The sequence below is a fragment of the Macaca thibetana genome, chromosome 9 (genome assembly GCF_024542745.1).
Source record: "Macaca thibetana thibetana isolate TM-01 chromosome 9, ASM2454274v1, whole genome shotgun sequence".
NCBI lineage: Eukaryota > Metazoa > Chordata > Mammalia > Primates > Cercopithecidae > Macaca > Macaca thibetana.
Window position 1 is genome coordinate 114,392,714 of NC_065586.1, and position 24,091 is coordinate 114,416,804.

At 36.2% G+C, this 24,091-nt stretch overlaps 1 protein-coding gene across 3 annotated transcripts in view; it reads right to left on the minus strand.

Annotated features, from left to right (window-relative positions):
* Nucleotides 1-3,205: 3,205 nt before the first annotated feature.
* The window catches only part of FAM204A (family with sequence similarity 204 member A), a 165,462-nt gene continuing 144,576 nt past the window's right edge, over nucleotides 3,206-24,091 (minus strand). For all 3 annotated transcript variants that reach the window (XM_050803996.1, XM_050803998.1, XM_050803997.1), the window contains 3 exons: nucleotides 18,468-18,557; nucleotides 3,692-3,798; nucleotides 3,206-3,394 (listed from right to left, as the gene is read on the minus strand). In XM_050803996.1, coding sequence (XP_050659953.1) covers nucleotides 3,343-3,394; nucleotides 3,692-3,798; nucleotides 18,468-18,557 — 249 coding nt within the window. In that variant the 3' untranslated portion in view covers nucleotides 3,206-3,342. The remainder of the gene's footprint in view (nucleotides 3,395-3,691; nucleotides 3,799-18,467; nucleotides 18,558-24,091) is intronic.

Consider the following 24,091-nt stretch of genomic DNA (forward strand, 5'->3'; position numbering starts at 1 on the left):
ATCTCTTAAAAAATAATGTACAGTTCTCATTTTGCTTAAACAACAACCTCATACCATGTTTTATATTTAGCAAGATCACATTTCTTAAAAAGTAATGTCTTACCAAAAATTTGGACGTTTTATAAATTATATCTTCATTTTTTGAGAATTAAATTCAAACTTGTCTTATTAAAGTTATTAATAAGCTAATAGTTAAAAGATAATATTTTAGACAAAAGGTATAAAGAAAATCAGAAGATTTTAATGTGAGTTCTAAGTTGTGACTTAAAAGTTCAGATAACATTTTATTCCTATCCTTAGCCTGCTGCTCCCTTATCTGTCAGCCTAAAAAAATAAGTGTGTTTAAAATATGGAGTTTGAGATTTATGATCAGTTGCAGAAACCTGTTTACGTACTGATTTACAGTCTTGGCTGAGGTATTTAACTCTGTCATCAGAACTAATTATAGCAAACCTAAGATTATATATTCAATCTCTCCTTTCGGTGAAAGACACAGAATGTTCTGCTGAAAATCAGAAACATCCTGAGGGCTCCCAAACAAGAATGCACTGCCAACTTTACTTCTCAGAACCAGTGCTGTAAAGCTCAAAATTACTATTCTTTAGTAAGTTGTTTTAGCCTAAAGTACTTAAAGAGTAAATCATAGTTCCATTAATTCCATACCCAATGGCCTGAAACATATTAATCTCAGTGAACAATAACTGACGTTTACATTACTGATCTAACTCAGGCATTCTGGTAGTAGTAAATGCACATATTGAAGTTTTAGGAACCAAAGTTATTACTGATCCAAAAAGAATCCTTATTTTGCTATGACTAGAATGGAATGGACAAATGACTACATCCTTTGAGCAGCATGTGTACTCAAGGAATAATGTTCCTATGAGCAAAATGCGTAATTGCTATTAGAAAGGATAAAACTGCTCTCAAATGACATGTCAGCAGGGCCAAACCAAGACAACCTCTCCCCACAAATCTTCCCTCCAACCCCTTCTTCTGCTATACATAATATTTTAGAGCTTTCCACAACCCATGCCCCGAAAAGGGTGAGGACTTGGGAGACGTGGCTTCCTTTATTAAATGAGCCCCCGCTACACTTAATTCTGCTGCAATGCCTGCCTTCCGCTTAGCTAAAATGTTCCCATCTACATGAGAACCCCAAGGGGGCGCTGAGGGGGCAACTGCAGGCATTGGAGCAGGCTGAAGAAGGGCTTCCTTGGCTAGACAGGATTCCAAGTCAGACCCTACAGGAGGCCACTCTGGCAAGGCCTCAATGTGGGAAGTGCAACATGCCTGCAGGGGTCACTGGTCACTAAATGCTCTAAGGAGTAGAAACAGAAAAAAAAAAAAAAAAAAAAAAAAGAGACAGAAGTCAAAGGGCAATGCCCATATTGGGGGCCCAAGTGTGAGAATATCTATACCACTCGCCTGCTCAAAAATAACATTTTTAGGATTTCAGACAAAACCACTGGACTGTATAGTGAATATTTCCCCCATAATGGATTTTTAGAGGAAAGGTTTCTATACTAAAAGTCTGTATTTACCTAATTTAGCAGTTTGAAATGAATATTGTAGGTAAGTTTTACATGATCGTATCTATAAAATGGAACAAGGGATACTAAATCATAAAATAAGACTTTCCTTAAATCATAAAATAAGACTTTCCAACATTTGGTCTGGATACTGAATTAGTATGACACACAATCTTCTAAAACTTTGCTTTCTCTATGCTGGCTTTTTTCAACTAAGTGAAAAAGCAAGGTACGATTTTTGGATGCTTAAATAGTAGCTAGGTTCTCTTATTCCAGAACATAGAAAAAAAGCCATTAAATGTTTCACCATAAATAAAATTTTGTTACTATTTTAAGTCTAAAAATAACAATAATATAATTATAATCATGATTCATTTTATATGTTTCTGAATTTATATTATCAACCCAGAGAAGGTTTATATCAGACAGGTAGGAAACCTCTGACAATGACAAAAGAGGTGAACTGATGAAAACTATGCTGAGTGGTTCTTTACCTCTGCTGGGCACTGAGCAGGCAGGCGCCAACACACCTGGTCTTGTTCACCTGCTTGTTTTATGATTTCCCTGAGCCCCTTTTCTGTTAGAACCAGGAAATGTACCTCTAATGAAAATGATTTCCCATGTTATCAATCCTCTCTTTCGGCTCATTAAGTCATTCAATCTTTTAAGGAAGAATGGGGAATGGGAGGAAAACCAAACAAATCAGTTCTTAGAAGGTTCAAAGTTATATTATCTTGAGTTATAATTGTCCGTTTAATACAATTACCTCTTCTAAGAACCATCTCATAATTTGAAGAATGACATAGCTGAGAAAGATATTTAGTAAGACATTTTTAGGCACTGCTGAATTTGAATCATCTTCCAAATACTATATTCTGCCCCTTTCTTTATTGTAATAGTTTATTTGAAAGTACACAAAACTTAATAAATTGCTTTTACTATGCAATTCTGAAATATCAAGTCTGCCTCCAGTAAAAAAAAAAAAGTAACTACTTTTATAACATTAAGGCCAAGTCATTTGTAAAGATAATATCAACTGAGACTTTTTGGCACTTACGACTAATCCATTATAAACAACTGTCAATCTTAAAAACACAGTTCCAGTAAACATGTAGTTACACTGGGTACAGATAAGAAAATACAAGGCCTGCATGGTATCTCATGCCTGTAATTCCAGAACTTTGGGAGGCAGAGGCAGGTGAATCATATGAGGCCAGGAGTTCAAGACCAGCCTGACCAACACAGCAAAACTCCGTCTCTACTAAAATTACCAAAAAAAAAAAAAAAATTAGTTGGGCGTGGTGGCGTTCGCCCGTAATCCCAGCTACTCAGGAGGCTGAGGCATGAGAATCACTTGAACCCAGGAGCAGTGGTTGCAGTGAGCCAAGATCGTGCTACTGCACCCTAGCCTGGGTGACAGAGCAAGTGAGGCTCTGTCTCAAAAAAAAAAAAAAAAAAAAAAATTAAGTACAAGACACTCACTGGCCACGCTAAACCAAATGAATGAAAAGCGCCCAAAGTGATTTTATGCCGAGGGTCCATCCATACAAATAAATAAACAAAATCTTATCCTCTTCTTTCTATATTTTCTTACATTTCTTATACAAATAACAGAATGCTTCATTGTATTCACTTCAACAGGACAAAATCCTTAAAGAAAGACTGAAAAGAGCTGATAATCAAAATCTCAAATTTTATGTTTATTTTTGTTTTAGTGCTATCAATTTTCTGAGGTATTAACACAGGCAGGAAAACATTCTCAGTAAATTGAGCATCTGAGTCTACAAATGTCTTGAAGCACTCTGGCAAGTTACATGTATCCCATGTTGCTTTTGGTTTCCCATCTCTTCTTTGCTTCAAATCTAAAATGGAGAACATAAAAATCTCAATTTATTTCTTAAAATAAAAAAATACTTCGCTGAACACGTTTAGAGACCAAAGCAAAACAAACAAAAATTTTTCACATACTCCAATGATTACAAAATAAACATTAAACAGGATGAAGAAACACCTCCATATTTATAATCTGATAAACATTCAACAAAGAAAAAAAGTGAGTAACAGTTACACATGAACTAGATCACAAAATATATTAGCAGAATTTCTACAATTTCTATGAAGTCAGAAGAATTACTACTAAAAATCTTAAGTAAACTCACCCCCATGCGAGTTTCTTCTTTTTTCGGGCAGCCTGTGAATTTTCAACCTCCTTTTTGGCTTTTACAAAGTTGTGGCAGGCAACTGCTTTGGCAATTTTTACACCAAGCTAAGAATTACAAAGGAGGAAAAAAAAAAGTGAAAATATTCCAGCTAATACAGTAATCACATTTATACAAATAATTGAGAACTTATGGGTAAGAAAGCCATGTCTAGAAATTAGAAATTCTACGTTCAGTCCCTCTCAAAGTATAATGAATACAAAGATAGGACCCGTATCTCCTGTGACTCCCAATAGACCCTTTACCCTAGTTATACCAGTCTCCTGGATGGAAATCCTTCTCAAACTGAGGCCCCTCGAGGGTCCACAAAGGTAGTAATGAGGATCTTCAAGCTATTTCAGCATTGCAGTAGGCTGAACAGGAATTTACCCCTGATAAGGCTGCAGACACTGACAGAGACATCAAGTTTCTTTGCTCTGGGCTAGAATTACAGCAACTCAGTATGGGCACACCAGTTATCTCATGCTGATCAGAAGCTCTGATTGGCAGTCACAGATGTGATTAATAAAACATGGGAAAGCTAATTACTACTTCATAAATGCACTCTGTATGATGGGCAACAGCTTTTAATTCACTGAGAGAAAAAAGAATATCAGGGGTACTAAGGTGAAAAGGCTGGGCACCAGGACCACAGTATTAAAGTGTCCCCTGTGCAGGGCCCTCTATGTGTGCCCCCCTTACACCCATCTGCCAATTCTACAAGGTCCATTCACAGTGAAATCCCCCATCCCAGAAGTCTTCTTTAACTCCACCTAAAACAGTCCTTGTTTCTCCAGCCCTTCAACTTTCAGTTACACACTCTGCTCTACACAGCGCTCTGGCTGCAGAGCTGTTCCCCAGCAAGTCTCTCCAGGATAAGCACTGTGATGATATCTTCTACTTTTAGTGTGCTCTTATTTTTAAAATGCCCACCAATGTGGACAGCTCAAGAGTACCCATTAAGAACCCAGGTTAAACAATAAAAACTAAGTACCTCTTTGGTGCTTCTTGCCTTTTCTATCCCTTGTACTCAACTGATGCACATTAGTAGACAGGCAGACTTGCAAAAAAGAAGAAATGACATAGAAGCCACTCTAAAGTCAACAGGTTAAAGCCTAAGTTCTAGGAATCTGCTTGCCAATAGTAAGGCATGGCAGGAGGTTGAGCACATGTGTAAGCAAAGAAGCAAACTTAGGAGAGCAAGGTTTGGCACGCTTGACATGTCTTTCAGCTTAATCTTGGAGAACAGTCTCCTTTAGATGAAATCGACAAGTAGTAATCAAGCACTGTCTGTAGTTTATAAATGAGGGCAAAAACAGATTTGATTTTTCAGTACAGTTAAGAACATATATATAAAGAACTTAAACAAATGGAAGGAAGCTGACAATTGAACTACAGTGCCAAATTGGTCAACATCAACAGGAAAGGTGCCGAAGAAAGGATGAGTCATTGTAAAGCAGACTGACCTCAGTGTCTTCCCAAAACTCAAATCCATATTTAGCAGTGCTACTGTTGTCTTCCTCTTTTTCAAAGGAATAACATTCATTCAACAAATTTTACAAAGGCATAAATGCATAATTTTGCCAGGCACTGTTCTAGGTGCTGGAGATATAGCATTGAGCAAAATGGGTTGTTTTCAAACTGTGGGGCTGGGGAGGAGTTGGCAGTTACATTTGACTGCTTTAGTACTGGCTTTGTTCTTTTGGTTCTCTTTTCGTTTCCAGTTCTTTATTGTAGAAAAGTCCACGTAAGTCAACAAATAAAAAAAGGCTAAGAATCAAAAGCCTGTATCATCATCATCCCAGGAGAAAATGAAACTCTGGAAGGAGGCTGTGGCATAATTTATCATTAAGATGAAATTCCTATCCACTGAAAAACTATCCATTTGTCATACATGTAAAAAAAAAAAAAAAAAAAAATCAAGTTAACACCTGTCAACTAGTTAGGCTAGTCAACCTTGCAGTACCCAACAAATACCCAAATCTCACTAGCTAACTTTTATTTCTTGTCTCGCTTTAAGTCCCTGTGGATGGGCAGGACTCTCCTCTAACTTGTGATGCCAACATCTCAACATATGGCTTTCAGGATTATCATGGCGGAACAAGAGGGGGAGGGCCTCACAATGGCTCTTCGATGCTTTAGTTCAGTAGTGACACAAATCATTTCTGCTCAGAGCCCACTGGTCAGAACTACTCACATGGCTCCAACTAAATACAAGGGGGCTGGGAAATGTGGAGGTACAGCAGGCTCTGAAGGGAGCAGTAAATATACCTAATAAACTATCTTCTGCTGTAAATCATAGCTGGCTACTTGTGTTTAAGATGCATATAGGTCTCTCAACATTCAAGTGGACAATTCAGTGTCTTTCCTGTTCCCCATCGCCAAAAGGTAAAACAGAAAAATCTATATTTTTTTCCATTAACTCCATTCCTATCAAATGCAAATTCAGTTTTGCTAAAACCACCCACCAAAAATGGCCCACTCAGCTAGCTTCTCTTATATTTCAACTGAGACTATACTATAAGAAACAAAAATTATCTGAGCCATATTTGCCATGTACCACATTTACAATGTGAGAAAATTATTTTTTAAAACTGTTGTCAATTAAGACATGGCTTACATTTTTCTCACTGGAATTTCCCAACATGGTTGTCCTGGTTAGGACAGCCAAACCAAGCCAAAGAGCAGATCCCTATGTCTGGGCATGCAGTCATTTGACTTCAATAGACTCTTCCCCTCGACATGTCATGTACTCTAAGACTGTAAAAGCTTTTAGTGCTCTAGCAAAGCTAAGGCCAAATCCAGCACAACCAGCATCACGGTAAATACTTACAGCATATGTTCCTTAATACAGTATATGCTTGTTAAAAATAATTCATTAGAACGTATTAAACAGCCATTCACATGAGAGGGCTCTATCATTTTGTAAACTTAATAAACGACTAGGTACATAGGCAACACTTTCAAACAGACCTGATCCTATAAAAGGTGTATTTTCTAACTGTATTTTACCTTGGCTTAGGTTAAACTATTCTTCAGCTGATAAAACACTAAACAAACCTGGTCTATGTATTCTCCACAGAAAGACATCTTATAGCTTGTAATGATGATGAAAACTCAGCCTTTTTGTGTCCTTCATATAATTAAAATGAATGTGTCTCACTTATTTCTCTGGAGAAAGAAAAAATATCTGAAAATATAAAAGGATAATAAGACCTTCTATGAAACAGGCAGTTGAGAAGAAATGGTTTCCCAGTCGAGATGACTAACCTGGGTTCCAGAATATAAAAGAATATCATGCTGTGTTGCAGTATTATAAACAAATAAAATAGGCCGAAAAGAATCCCTCTTTCAGTTCTATAAAAAGAAAAATGCATCTTCATGCTCAATGTAAACATCACAAAACCTTGGTCAATGGTTTTATATTTAAAAAATGGTTTTGGGTCATCAGATAACTATAGCAACACAATGTGGAAAGAAATTTCTTTAAATGAATAAAAATATATACAAAATTTCTTGTATGTGTAGCCAAAGTATCAGCATTTTCCATATAGAACATCCAATATTTTGCTGCATTTTAATTAAGGTGTCTAAACATTATCACAAAGAACTGCAAATTGGTCAGAGCATGCAGTAAGGAAAATTAAGCTCTAAAGGCTTTTTATCACCATATTTCAGGAACCAAGGGTGTAAAATGTTCTAATTTGGGATATATTAAAAGCCATAAAAGGTCTTTCAAAAAGATTAATGGTACTTTGCTTGGATTTAAGATAAGGGCTTTAGCTGGTTGGAAAAGCAGGGCCCTGGCTGGACCCTTGAGGCATTCATCTTTACAGCCACTTGGAAGATTTGTAAAAGCGTCTGCATAACCTCAAGCAAATGCACGGCGACATTTTTTTTAATTCCTTTCAATTTTACAGGTTTAGCGTGTGTAAATCATATTGGGTTGTAAAATAGATATAATGGCACATCCTTGTAACATAGTACAGATTTTTAAAAGACAAACTTCAAATTAAGTTAGTTTTTCTTGCAAAATCTTGTCATTATAAAGTTTGCTGATAATCATTTGAAGCATCTGATTCAAACCGCTTAATCTAGCATAACTGTAAATTTCTTATCCGTTTCAGAATATATTTTACTCATCTCAAAATTACTAGCTTGTAACAGATTTTTAAAGTTTTCCTCCCTTTTGAACACTTTCAAGGCACTTATTTAAAAATACCAATTATCATACTTTAACTTTTTATGGAATAATAGGTCTCTATGAAAAATATTTATGCCATTCTCTTTTGTTCTTTAATTAAATGAAAACAGATGTTTTCTGAAGTAAAGCGGAACCATTACTGGAGTACTTAAAGTGTTAAGGTCTTTAATTTTTATATCAGTTTGGTCGACAATTCTTGATTGTCTTTACTCAAGCTCAACATTAATGTCAAGCAAGTTACCTAGGAGACGAAAGAGATCAAAGAGACAAAAACCCCTCCAATGTCTGATTAATCAAGCCTGCAAACAGCTTATTTCTTTTAGCCTGCATGCAAGTATGAAAATGAGATTCTGGGAGCCGAACATTGTGCAGATTTGTTCATTCTTATCAGAACAAAGCCAGCGGCAGCTTATTTCATGGATCATTGGCACTGTCATCAGTGCTACACAGAACGGGTGACAGCTCCTCATTTTGAGGCTTGAACAAAATTAGCAAAAAGTCGGCACAAATTAGCCTCTCATCTTTTTAGTAATATGACATTATTCATTTACTTTTTATCCAATTTTTAATTTTTTCCTTGTCAGCTATCCCTTTCTAGTGTCTCTTGCATAGCATCATAAAATGCCTTCCAAAAAACAAGCAAAGAAATAGCCAAAGTTGAAATAACGTACAAAGTTCAAGAAGCAAATAAGAAAAAGCACTTTCAATGACTGGTAATACTGTGTTTTTAAAAAATAACTTTCGAAACGCTGCACTAAGATTGATTTTTAAAAAACAGCTCAGAATGCCATGCAGTGAAGGAATTTTAAGAAACTGGTGGTATATTTCAACAAAGAATACAATGTGACCAATGTGTTTCACTCAAACCACAATTCAATATGGTATGTGCTCTAGTAAATTCAAGACATCTACATTTGAACTGGTACCTTCTTTCCCTCCGTGGTCACACCTGAGATGCCAAAGCCCTGGTGAAGCAAATAAACTAGGCCATATCCAGTCACTTAACTCCTTCTTTAAATCAAATCATTTTCTGTTCTAAAAAATAACCTAATTTCACTGTCACCTTAAAATGTGCATGGACAGGTTTGCATATGTTTGCATGTTTGTGTACTACATATATCTATATGTATGTACAATTGTATAAACAGCTATCATTTATTTTTATACCTACAACTCCTATCACTTTATTTCAAAGCATAACCCAACAAATCCTGTTTTTAAAACACATCAGATATATATGCAAATATCTTTTATCATATATGTGTATATCCACATATCATTCATATATGTGTGTATATGTGCATATATGATTCATATACTCAACTCTGATTTCATAGTGAAATCATTTACATAACACCTGTTTTAATGATGACTATTAAGGCTTCAAATTATATGTGGATTACAGTATTCCAAAGGAGGGAGAAGAAGATGTTCTACTGTTGAAATTACTCCTGGATACAGACATTTATATTCAAGCAACTTATGCCATTCATAAGGGAAAAAAGCATTAAAAAATTAACCATAAGCTGTTAGATGCTTTACACAGCCCCCATAAGAAAGACAGTTTTTTTTAAAGAACTGTAGTACTGTTTTCAGCAATTTCTTTATCTCCGTTCTTCTAAGTAAGAAAGCCTATTAACAAGCTTTGAACTTAAAATCACATTTACAATAATGTGCCATCAACAGTTTTATAAGCTAATTAGAAAAAGATTAATTAATGACTGGCTGCTAATAAAATGGCAATCATGAAGAAAGAAACCAAGGGTGCTAAGCTTCAACTACCACCAATTAAGAGCTAATTACAAACAAATTATATATGTGTTTTGCTGTGGGCTTTAATTTACTAAAATGGTTTTAATTAAAAGAGAAAACATGCTGATTAATTGAACTGCAGAAAAAATCTACAGTATAAACTGTGCTTTGTCTGTCTCTTTAATTAGACTTGTAACATCTGAAATCTTTTAAGGTTAGTTAAAAGCACAGATAAACATAATTAAAGGAGAGCATAAGGAACGCCATTCGAGGTGATCACCCAATCATACCCCAAAGGTTAAAAGAAAACATCCTCAATGTAATGAGATCTGAATGAGCACACCTAAAAACCTGAGAGAAAAAAACCATTACTGAACACTAGCCTTATTTTTCTGATGTTAAAATGCTGCAATGTCACGGCTGTGCACAATTTTGTATGGGAACAAACATATCTTTAAACTAGATGTAAAGAAATTCATCCAGGCCCTCTCCTACTTGGGAAGACACAGCTTATTTTCCATAAACTTTGCTAATTGTTGATCTACATGTAATAGCTGAATTACTTGTAAGAACTAAGGAGAACAAGGCTTCAAATAATTAAAATAGCCCTTTAAATGCCCCCCCTAGATAATGTGCAGAATACAAAATGATACACAGAGGAACTTTTAAATTAAAAAGCACTGAAAAATGACCAAAGTTAATGAATGAGAGCGAGTCCTAGATGATCCTCAACAGACACACATACCCTTCCCAAAGGCAGAGTTCCCACCTTCCCTAGGTGATGAATTAGCTGCTGACCAACACAAGCCTATTTGGTGAGAGGTTTTTTTCCCTCCCCAGTCTCCTAGATTCTTTCTCATTGCTGATTAGTGAAATATACCAAAAAGAAAATGGTCTCCTAAACTCTACTGCTTTACTGGAAAGTGTAATAATAAACAAGCAAACAAAAGAAAAAGTAAAGGACAGAAGGCACAGTAGTAAAATTTGAAAGAGAGACATAAAATATATTTTGCCGGAGAGTGCAGATATTAGATGACTCTGTATGAAATAACCATTTAAACAAAAAACAACCATTTGCTTTTACAGTAAAACCTAGATTATATTCATCATACACATCCCTGACACTAGCAATGAAATAACTTCCTTTCCATAAAAATAAAATGTTGATTTGGAGATATTAAATTTAAACCCTTAAAATACATATAATACTTAATGCATTTTTACTATGTTTACTCAGTCTTCAGTGGCTAGAAATCACAATTAAGACAATAGAAAAGACCTGCAACCTTTCCGCAGGGTCACAGGTTCCAGTGGTCAATTGTTAGAACAGTTAATTGGAATACACCGTTAAGCTTCGTATCTGAGCAAACCGTTTTACCTCAGAAACATGGTTGTCAAGACATTTCTACACAAAGTATTCACAAAAACAGAAAAAAGATCTGCTTCACTATAACACTGTCTTTCAATTCACTTTTTTTCAGTTATTTTTTTGATGCAAACATAATGGCATTGACTAGAAGTAACTTTAAACTTAAGTTTGAGAACATCTCTAGTTCAAAATTTAAACAAATGTTTTGAACTCCAGATACAGTAACACTCTAGGTACTCTGATCAAAATTGTATTATTTGGGGAGAGGGTTTTTTCCCCCAGGGGGAGGGGACTTCAAGCTCCTTTTCCACCAACATTAACAGCACTTGCATCTACATAAAACTAATAACTGAAATGAAAAGGAAGAATTGTAGTCGAACCCTCTCAAGGAAACCAAAAGCTAACAATAAACTGACTGGAAAAGTCCTCCTGAATATTAGAGCAAGTGCTACAGCATCCACAGCACTTTTGAGAAAGGACTACTTCTCAGATGTTAACATAAAATGAAAAATCTGTCTCCTCAAATGTTCATATATAGTCCTCTTCTAGGAGAATGCCTTCAGATGTTCTATGCAATTGCTTTACAGAGATTAGGCTACAAATTAACAGTCTGCCCAAATTTAGGAAGCATTTAATTCACTTAGTTATAAAATAAAACTTGAACAATTCAAACTTTTTTTTTTTAATGGCCATTCCTACCTTCTTGAAATATTGACAAACTATTACTACTTCAACATTATTAACTTTACCTGTATTTTGAAATCCAAAAATTTAAGCAGTCTACTTCATTTATAATCAAATTAAAATTCAATTCCTGGCACAATTCATTCTGCCAATACCACACTTACATCTATAAAGAGGGTACCATTAAAATGAGATATAGATATATTTATCATTTCTACCTGTGATACACCGTGGTTATATACTCAATAATATTAAGCTCAACAGCACTAAAGGCTAAAGTCATTGCCTTAGTTCCTTTTTTATAAGTTCAAAAAATGAGCTTTAAAATATGAAAAATTTTATCATATCATGACTCTAAATCAAAGGGTTTGGATTCAACAAAGATGGCAGTGCATTATAACCATAGGATCTCAGATGTAAATATTATATTAAATGCCTTGCAAATCATCAAAAACCAATATGATTACTCTTTGTAGCTTGTGCAAAACTATTATGTTACAACATGAAATTCTGGTGTTTTCAAGGAGTCAGGTTTACTCTGCCGTCAAAGACCATCCTGTTTCAGCTATTTACAGACAAAGTATAATCTTTAAGGGCATAAAAAAGCTAAAATGAAATTCACAGGCAACCTCTTTTTCCCCATTCATTTCTGCCATCACACTATACAGGTATAACGGAAATCAACCTGAGCAATAGGTATGATGCTTTGGATGGCAGACACTCACTGTTCTGCAGCCAAACCAAGTTGGTTTTTATCTACAGCAGGCTAACATGAAGATGCCTAGAGAGAAATTCCCTTTTATGTGAGGTTCAATCTAAGTAATCAGTAGTAAGCAGCTACTTCTTTAACATTATTAACTTTACCTGTATTTTAAAATCCAAAATTTTAAGCACTCTACTTCATTTATAATAAAAAATTAATTTATTAAATAAAATAAACTTTATAAAATTAAATTAAAATAATTTATTTATTACAATTTTTAGTTAAATCTGTTTCCTTAGCTAAATCTAGGCTTTAGCACTTAATCTTAAAGTATTTGTTTCTATTGTTTTCTATAAATTGGTATGATTTAGATTTTAATAAACATAATGTATAAGAAAAGAAAGTACCAAAGCGTGGCATTTTCAATGATCATTATCAATGAATGAAATGTACATCAAACCAAGTCTGAGTTTAACAAGCCACAAATATGCTCAAATACTTGAATGTGTATTTTATACACATACACACACACACATATTTCAAATTAAAACAGTTTCATCAGTATGACACAAACCCAACTATATGTTTCTACTTCATCTCTCCTCCAAGACTTAACAAAGTAATCAACAGGAGGGACAGTCTCAACCACATTACATGATAAAACCAAAGATGATGGCAAAATCTAGGCTTCAAACATGTGAACGTGATTGAGCCATCCCCCCAAACCAGATTCTACACATCTTAATGTCATCATTAATTCAAGAGAACATGATCCTGGAAAACTATGTTCTTGCTGTATCACAATAGGAGCACACTAACAGTCTTATTTTGGAATACCGTTTGTGTGTGTGTGGGTTTTTTTTTCTTTTAAAGAACTATTTTCAAGGCCTATTCTCAGACATGGTTCTACTTTTGGCTTCATTTTTCTCAATACTGATGCTGCCCCATTGGTTTCATAGGCTTATAAATGTTAAACATCAAAAATTAGTTTCACTTATTATGGTTGGAAAAGGCTTTAAGAACTCTGAGATCTGTGCCTCTAAGCAAAGGCTTTATCAGCAGGTCCCAGTCACTGCTGCTTGAAAAAAGAAAACGGTACTGATGAAAACCAATATACCTGATTTCCAAAAGGACACCTACCATGCACGTATACATTTAATTCATAAAGGGCTTCTGTCCCCAAACTCACACTTAGTTCTCAAAATCCCATCTCATATCCACAGTGATTGGTACCAAGGAGATAAATATGTAAAATTAAATCTCAAACCAAACTATTCATTCAAAAATTCCAACTTGATTATTCTTCACGGGTGCTTAATGAAAGTAACATCGGTATCTTTCCAATGCCTGTGTCTGAACTGCAAACATTTTCCAGATGTTTTTCCACTTATACAGGGCAAAGAACAGGGCCTAAATTATTTTTCTTTTAATCAGAATGCTATAATCTAATTAAAAGAATGCTATAATCCCACATCAAATAAATTTATTTGTATGAACATAAAAAGAACACTGAGGAAAACATTTACTATTCTTACATTTACAAGTGCTGAAAATCTCATGTATCTCTAAAGCAATCTCATTTGTCAAAAAGTATGACAGGAAATAGCCCTTAAAAAATGGAAAACATCTAGTCAGTATCATACAATTCCCATTTCTAAAACTGCAGTATGACAAAGCAAAAAAAAAAAAAAAAAAAAAAAGAATCCTAATATCCTCAAAGGAAACTCACATTTCTGAAACCTCTAAGGCACTAGTTCTGTATGCTTTGACAAACAGCTTCAAACTGCACATAGAAGGAAAGCTTGCAGTGAATGGTAACGCGGCAGACAAGGACAGAGTGCATATGCAACTGCTGGTGGGCAGAATGTCACATGGTGACCCTACACCAACCCAGTGCATCATTTAGGAAAACTTTATCCAAATCCCAATTGTCCACATTTACTGAGAAATTTAACAAAGACACATAAAAGATTCTATAATCCAATAGCTCACTTAAGCCAAGTTTTAGATTTAGTTTGCCAGGTGACGATTAAAAGTACAATGAGGTCATATTTTAAAGATCAAAAGGAATCTGGCAGTCACCATAATAAAAACTGTCACAAGCAAGAAAATCAGCAGTGGACACTAAAACAAACGGGGAAAACATGAGAAAGAGAACATTTACACAGTGTCAGATTATCTCCTAACTCCCCACAAGACACTTATTTATTCCAAAGGAAGAAACAATAACGTCACAGTGGAGAAATCTGGAGACACTACCTGAAGTAGTTAATCAAAGTAACACCATCAGGAAAGGGACAAAGAGACTGCATGAGTCTCTGGATCGCTGACACTGAGAAACACACATTACTCCCGGGATTTTCCTGCCAAAAATGCATAACCTAAAATTAATCATGAGGAAACAGTAGACAATCAAAATTGTAAGGGACATGCTACAATGTAACTGGCCTCTTCATATTAAGGTTCTGAGAAACAAAGAAAGACTGAGGAAACATTCCAGATTAAAAAAACTAAATAAACATGATGACAAAATGCAAAGTCATTGACCAGGAAAAAGAACTTTCTTTTGCTATAAATGGAATTAGTGGGACACCTGGCAAACTTAAATAAATTATGTCAAACTAGAAAACATGAAGGCAAATGTTGTAAAATGTATTTCCAGTATCTGAGGGAAAGGTAAATAGGAAATCTTTTTACAACTTTCTCAACTTTTTGAAAGTCTGAAATAATTGCAAAATATAAAGGGTGTTGTTGTTGTTTTTTGTTTTAAGTAAAATGTGTTCAACTCAAAACTTCAGCATTACTAACTCTACTAAAAGGAGCATCGAACCTGCAGTAAAATAAATGCTTCTCTGTGAATTCCCCTTGTTTCAGATGGGGGTACTAATAAGCAGAAAAAGATAAAAAGATGGACAGTTGTGCATAGATCACACGGAGTCCACATTTTAACCCTAAAGACTAGGCTTTGCCTTACCTTTTCTTCCTTTAGCAAAGCAAACTCTGAGGAAACTGACTGACTTGGGGGATTCTGCTGGTCTGTCACTTGCTACTTGGAAGAGATCACACAATACGCAACTCTGGGATCTTCCAAAAGGAAGAATGGACAAGCAACGGCAATAGGACACCAGTTTGTTAAGTCCTGTGATCCTGAAGAGACCAGCGAAGAGAAAAATTCCATACCATTTCTAAGAACAATAGGGCAGCCATACTCTATGTCTCTGTTAGTTTTTCTTATGCGCCTGTCTTACGCTTTACTCGGAACTATCTCACAGACTCCAGAGCAGGCAGCATCTGACAGCAACTGGTAACACATTTCCAGAATTGTTAAAGGGATTCAAGAGACACTTGTTCAACATACAGCAGGACATGGAATACTTCATCATCACTAGTAATGCATTTAAGTATCAGTTCTCTAGAAGGTTCTGTTTCTGATCCAAATGAGGTAGATATTCAGACCAGACTTCCACCAGCTTCTGTATCCCTAGGGACTGGTTACTGCTGCCTTGTGTGCTTTTCAGTCCCTGAAAGCTCCCTTAAATCTTCAGCCACTCCTCACTATACTCCCCCATCCTTAGAGCCAGAAAGGTATCTATGCATTGGAGTCTCTTCCAATCCCACAGGCACTGCCCCTCCCCACCATTTCCTGACATTTTCATGGTCAACTCTCCAAAATTTGGAGATTAGATATACTACTGGTATAATTTTGCTATACTTTCAAGTACAATTACTTGAAAGTATATACTATACTTGGAAGTAACTATACTTCCAAGCTGGTCAAGAAACGAAGCCACTATTTCTAAAAGCCTTTCTATGGAAATAAAAGTTTCAAGTGCCAAAAGAGTCTACTTACTAACAAACAAAACAGATTATGTTTGTTGAATAGAATTTTAAAGATGATTTTCAGCACAGATCTCATCATAGGGAGAAGGACTCCTACTTTATTCATATTGAAGAAGCCACTGTAATAACAACTAACACTGAAATCCTACTGAGTTTGTGGCACCATTCAACACACTTTCAAATTCACTTTATTAAAATGAGATACCTGTACCTTTCTATTCTAAAATAGATTAATAAAATGCTGTTATACACAATGAAAGCTATACTCAATGAATCAAAATATGGCTACCTTAGAGATGAAATAGAGTAATGGTTAAACTGCACGCACAAGAACTTATAAGATGGGAAGGGGAGAATTGTATCTTATAAGAAAAAAAAAACAGTGAAAATACTTTGTGATCTAGCACTTTCACTTCTGGGTACATACCCAAAAGAACTGAAAGCAGGCATTCAAACAGATATTTGTACACCAATATTCATAGCAGCATTTTCATAATGGTCAAAAGGTAGAAGTAACCCAAGTGTCCACTGAAAGATGAATACATCAGCAAAATGCAATATAAACCCAGAATGTAAGAAGTACATACAACGGAGTATTATTCAGCCTTAAAAAGGAAAGGAATTCTGACACATGCTGCAACATGGAGTAAATCTGAGGATACTATGTTAAGTGAAATATGCCAGATGCAAATGGACAAATATTAAATAATTTCACTTATATGAGATACCCATAGCAGTCAAATTCATAGAGACAGAAGAGTGGCTGCCCAAGGCTGGGTGGAGGAGAGAATGGGTACAGAGTTTAATGGGTACAGAGTTTCAGTTCCGCAAGACAAAAAGCTTTGGAGGAAGATGGTGATGGTTGGATAACGATGTGAATGTACTTAATGCTACCGAACCGCACAGTTAAAAATGATTAAGATGGTATATTTTATGTTACGCACATTTTACAATTAAAAAATACCTTATATAAAATGTCAGCTTATTTTCTGAAAGGCCAAATAACTGCCATTTGTGTTATTTCTTGGCTATTTCCCTAAATTAAGTCCACGGCTTTATAATTTCCTTTACATTAGTCATTAATATATATTCTCTCTCACACACACACAAACACATTCACACACATTAAACACAGAAGTATTTAATGTGACAAATGATTTTAAAAGGTTTAAAGAAAAAAAGATAATTTCTGAATCCCCTTTCTGAACTTGTTTTTCCTTACGCCAAAATAAAAAATTCACAAGATACTTAAAGCCTGCAGTCAAAAAGAAAAAGACAAAACGAAAAATGCAAAAATCACAACATCCATCCATCCACAGTAGATATTTTTGCATCAGATCTAACGATGAAAGAGTGCAACAGTACTTCCATAGAAATCACAAAGTTATCTCTGGTCTCAGTTTAGGATAAAAAGTCCGAATAGCGAGTGTGGCCAGTAATTTACCCAGATAACCCATGATGCTCTCTATGTAACAAAACACTATGGAGTAGTTTAAGTCTGAGGTGAAGGAGGGAAGGATCAAGGCACTAAAAAAGACTATGGTGGAGATTTTTTCCTAGAAAGGAAAAAAAGGAATTACAAAACAACAAAAATAATAAAAACACATGCCAATATGAGCTCTTTAATCTATACTGACATTAATTCTCAACTGGGGGAATTTGCCCACACCCCACCTCCAGGAGTATAAGTCAGAATCTTCTTGTGGTCTTCTGTACTTGGAAAAAGAATATCCAATATATCTATTAGTTTTATACTATAGAAAAAAGAAAAAAGACTCAAAATTCTTTAGGGCTGAGGGGGGATGTGCTGAGCAAACAGTAAGAAAGCATTTTACCAAGGGTTAAGAAAAGTTTGAGGGATGTGACCTTAGAATACACAGTTGCCCTCAGAGTTCAAATGAGTTAAAGATGCAAATGGAAAAGAAAGCTAGCATTTTAATCATACCTGAAACAAACCTCTCTGATCTAGGTAAAATCTAAGGTTCAGTATCAATCATGCATTATTTCTAGCAAGAGTTTTAGACCAGAATGATTTAAATGACAGAATGAGAGAGAAGAAAATGGACAAAAAGGAAAACCTTAGATGAAATATTTTAATACTGAACTTATTAATGATCATAAAAAGAATACACATTCATTTTAGAAAATTTGAAAACACAGAAAATGTGTAACCCATTTGACTCACCTCTCGAGTAGCTAGCTGGTTGCTAAGTTCCTCAGCCTTCTCAATATTCCACTCCTCCACAGCCTGGTCTATCCTCTTTTCAAGGCCTGACTACAAAGAAAAGAAACCTAAAATTAAGGGCAGGAAGAAAAGCAAACATTTGCTAGCCAAGACCATGTCACAGGGTTATACTGAATGTGTTACACATGTAGACCATTTAATTCTCACAGTAACACCAGAAGGTAGCTGCTACCATTCCCACTGGTACTGGCTGAAACAGTAAATGGCTTACCTGAGGTCATATAACTTCTTGAACTAATAAAAATAAGATGCAAATCCAGACTTTTGTGAATCAAAGCCTATGCTTTCCCTTAATAACAACAATAATGTTGATGAAAACAATAGCTAAAAATTATGCAGCGTTTATTACGTGGCAGATTCTGGGCTTAGTACTGTAAGAAGGCTCATTTAATTCTTATAATAACACCATGAATAATAATGCTATCCTGTTTTAAAGGTGAGGAAACAGAGCCTGAGACTCCTGAACTTGGCCAAAGCCACAGTCTGTAAGCAGTAAAGCCATCACATGAATTCAGGTTTGCTCAGAGCCTGCATTCTCAACCACAAGTTTCTTCTGTCTCTTTTCTTACTGCCCATTCCTATAGCTCAAGAGTTTCAATCAATAGCCTCCACAGTCTTTGACTATGACCGTTAGGCTGAATATTAAACAGCAGAGGAAAATTACACATAAGATTGATTTTATTTTCTTATGTATATGTTTCTATTTACTAAAGATACTTCAGGAAATTATAATTAATATTTTAATGGGATTACCAAACAGACTAGGGTAGAATGCATCACACATTTATAAAAAGATGCTTAGACTTAAATAACTGCAGTTCTAGCTTGTGAAAATAGTTACTACAGATAATAAAAAATTTAAAATATGGTCTAATATATGCTTCTTAGAAGCAAATTTTATCCCAACAATGTCTTATCTAGTCTCTTAACTTCCACATTCACTGTTAATACTCTACCTCTTACAGACTTTTCCTTATTTAATAACAGAAGTCCTAAGAATGTCTCTTCCATCAGCATATTGCTTGATTATGCCAGTCAACTGAGAGAATTCTGTTCCTGTGTAGCCTTTGTTGAGATGAGATGTAAAAAATAACAACATAATTTGCCTAAACAGATTACAGAAACAAAGACCAGTAAGGTCGTCACTGATGTCTGTTGCTAAGAGAAGATGATTCCTTCTCACAAACCCCACCTAAGTATTTAATACCTGCAAGGGCAACAGACTTTTCTGCTTGCTTTGCTGTTTAGCTGGAGACCATTCAACAGTGCCTCATGGTCTGACCTGAGGCCATAAGGATCTAATGCTCACCTCCCATTCTTGTCCTATGATCATTTACCAGTCTCCAGAAACATCTCTTTCTTCCATTTCTACAGAACTCCTCTCCTAATGGTCCAAACACCACCCTGGGACCTCTAACTTCATGCACTTCAGAAATCTATACTCTAGGCCAGTGCCGCTTCAGTCACGGCCTGTGGGCCAGGTCTGGTCTGTACACAGTGCCTACCCATGAACCGTTTATTTTGGTCCATGTAAAGATGAGGAGCTTGTGCCAGAATACAAATCAGCTTCATGACTAAACATAGTTTTGTAGTGGCCGGGAGTGCTGATACACACCTTTAGTCCCAGAGCTACTAGGGATGCTGACAGAAGAGGATTGTCTGAGCCCAGGAGTTTGAGGCTGCAGTGGGCTATAATCACACCACTGCAGTTTAACCTGGGTGACAGAGCAAGACCCTGTCTCTTAAAAACAACAACAAAACAGTTTGTCTAGATGGCTTTTGCTGGGGGTGGTGGGGGACTAGAATTTCTCCATGAGGAAAGTAGTACACTGAGTTACATTCAGGCACACATTCCTTATCTCTTTGTATATCAGTGCACTTGGAGTAAGATTGCTGTATGTCATGTTATAGACACTGCCCGAAAGTTCCACCTCCAAAACTTCATAATCTAGAATTCTACTCCCTGAATATAATTCTTCCACTCACCCTAAGTCTTTTTACCTAATGCATCTGCTTTGCCTTTACTGGAACCTCATTCCCTGGCACAGTCCTTCAGTCCCTTCTTAGATCCTCCTCTTCTTCCTCTCTAACTTGCAACCCACAATTACCATTATCAACTAAACTCTAAGCCAGTGGTTCTCAAAGTTTAAGTGCTGAACTAGCAGTATCAACATTACCTGGAAACTTCTTGGAAATGCAAATGCAATTTCTGTGAAAAACTCTGGACTAGGGGCCCAGCAATCCATATGATTCTGATGCATGCTAAAATATATGTCAACTGTGTCTTTTTTTTTGGGTGACAGAGTCTCATTCTGTCACTAGGCTGGAGCGCAGTGGCGCAATCTCAGCTCACTGCAACCTCCGCCTCCTGGGTTCAAGTGAATCCCCTACCTCAGCCTCCCAAGTAGTTGGGACTACAGGCGTATGCCACCACGCCCAGCTAATTTTTTGTATTTTAGTAGAGACGGGGTTTCACCATGCTAGCCAGGATGGTCTCAATCTCCTGACCTCATGATATGCCTGCCTCAGCCTCTCAAAGTGCTGGGATTACAGGCATGAGCCACCACAGTCGGCCATGTCCTCCTTCTCAAAACTACCCACTATCTCCTCTGGTTGTCCCTTAATCACAGTGTTCCTCAAGTTTCTGACTAGCATATTTTTCGTCTTACTTTTCACCCTCCCCAGTAATCTACTCTGTCCTGGAGCTTCAATTACTTTTTATGAGCTGGTTGCGCTCTCTAAATAATTAAAAACACCTGACTTCCCCCGTACTAATATCTGCATCTCCAGCTACTTGCTAATCATCTTCACACTGAAGGCCTGAAAAGGCAAGGTCTGTAACAAGCCCAATACTTGCTGTCCCACTTCTCCTCCTCCGTAGTCACCCTTGATAGAATCCTGAGTTATCTTCAATGCTTCCAACCCCTTGCTCCTATCTGAACTCTATTTTGGCAAAGGTCTCTCATTTCTTCATTCTGTGCTTCTTCAGGGGCATGCAATCCCTTATTTGGAATATTATAACAATCTCCAAACTAGTCTTCTCTTTCTGAAACAGATATCATTACCCAGCTTAAAGCATTACTTCATATTCCCTTTGAATAACACCCCACTCCCTTCACAAAGGGGTCCCCAAATGCTTTCTCAGCCCCATCTTCAGCAATGCTATGCTTTTTAATCTCTGGCCACATTTACCATTTTCTTAATGTTCCCTGTGCCTCTGATGTGCTTCTCTTGGAAAAATATTAATCATTCCTTTAGGCTCACGTCGAATGTTACCTTCCCTATCTATGTAGCGCTCCTCAGCCCTACATTCCTATGACCCCATCACCCTCCCCAAACCCCACACAAGGCTCTCCACACTGTACTGTTGCTGTACCTTGTGTCCCTTCAGCATTTAACTTGTCTGACACACTACAACAAGTTGTGTATTCTCCCCTCTTGGGTCCTATACTCAGTGGGAGCAGGCTGTGTGTCACTGGCTTGGTGTGTCCCAGAATCCAGCCCAGTTCCTTCTACATAGAAGACATTAATTCAGTCTGTGCTACTGAGCCGATGTTCACACTGCAGTCATCCATGTTTGCATTCATACTAAAAGGACCCCACTCAAACTGGGAACATTTATTACAACCAACTACTCTGAGAAGCTTCCAAGAGAATTCACAACAGTAATATTGAAGTAATAATGCCCCTATGGTTAAAAAAAGGTACATGTATTGTACTCATTTATATATGCATCTATCCTGGTACTAGAATATATACATTCCTCAAGGGCACGGGGAGTATCTTCTCCATCCTGGGCTCACAGAGCTTAAAATAGTACCTGCACCTAAAACTTTACTATTTAATTTATATTGAAAATAGTTATTTTATTTAAAAAATGTAAATACAACAGTCTCACTTTCCTGTGCAGAATATTAGGCATTGCCTCAAATGTCACTGACACATATTTGTATGTGTCAAAATGTATTTGTACAAAACATTAATATCAAACTACAAGTTTCCTTGCACTACAAATTCTTGCATAGCCTGACCTCAACTCAGAACTTATCCAATCTCATGCAAGGAAGCAATCAACCTAGACCTGCTCCAACCTTTCATCTCAGCAACCTGCTCACTAACAGCTTCCATTCTTAAGCCTTTCCATTCCCCCAGCCATTCAGAGCAGAATCTAAAGGTAATAGCATATTACAATGGAAAGAGCACAGGACTAGAAGACAGGAGATATGGTCAAAGCTCTGGGTAAATGACATACTTGACTCATAAGCCTCTGTTTCCTCAAAGGTAATGAAAAGACTGGCTTGAATGAGTAACCCTTCTATAAATAAAAATTCTAGATTTCTATCACATTTTCAACTTTGTTTTTAAGCCCTTTTATCTCTCTTTCTGGCAATTTATTTAAATAAAATGTAATAGCTTCTTTTAGTTCTGAAAAACTCCTGGTTCCATGTACAAACTTTGTTTCCATAAGAACATATTAATATTCCAAATACACTCAAAACACTTAGTAAAACATTCCCATCTCCTTAAAGACTGTAAGTTCATAGCAGTTCACAAAGAGCACAGCTGGCAGGGTCAGACCTAGGTTCAGACTAGCTCCTATACTTATGAATTAAGCAACCCTGAATGAGTTTCTAAACCTCTGTGGGTTGCAGTTATCTCACATGCAATAAAATGAGAATAAAACCACATTCTCTGCAAGATTATGATGAGTCAAAGAACATATATATAAAATACCTAGCCACATTTTTAGAATATAGCAGTCATTCAATAAATAATAAGCTGCTCCTATTATTAAACCTAAATATCAGGATACCATTATCGCAAAAGAGAAGGCTTATCTCTATAAGGCTACAGACTGTATCATACTTCAAGCTCAGACCCAAGTACAAGACTCAAGCATTCAACTTTGTCAGTAAATAGTCTCATGAACTAGAGTCTGAGTATTAAGGCTTTTTGAAAAGTTTTAAGCTAGACTCAAGAGTAGCCTTTATTTGACTTATCTAGGATGTCTTCCATACTACAGGAGTGGCAGGAGGCACAGAGGAGCTATTGATAGCCTGCAGCGCCTTGGTGTGCTTCTAAGTTGCCTTTTGGTTAGAATCAAAACATAATTTAAGATATATCTCAACACAAACCTAGGAATGGCAATTTGGCCACAGGTGAAAAATTCATCTAAACGAAGTATCTAACCCACAAGGCAACAATTGCCAATTAATAAAGTTTTACCATAAATGTCAAGAAGATAGGACTACAAATATCTAAGAAATGTGTGGGTACTTGGTTTAACGTTGTGGGCTAACATCTATATGTGCATATGTAGAATAACTTTTTATATATGGTTAAAGCTTTTAAAGTCAAACTATACCACAATATATTTATATGAAAATTCTGCTACTAAATATTTATTCGGTTAATATATTCAATTTTTAAAGCTTAACACAAATGAATTATCCATTGAAGTTTGCATTACTGAACCTAAATATCTAAGAAAAAATAAGGCAATCTCTTCATAAAGAAGGGCAGTGGGGGAGAGGGGAAGAGGTACTTTCATACGTAAATGTAAA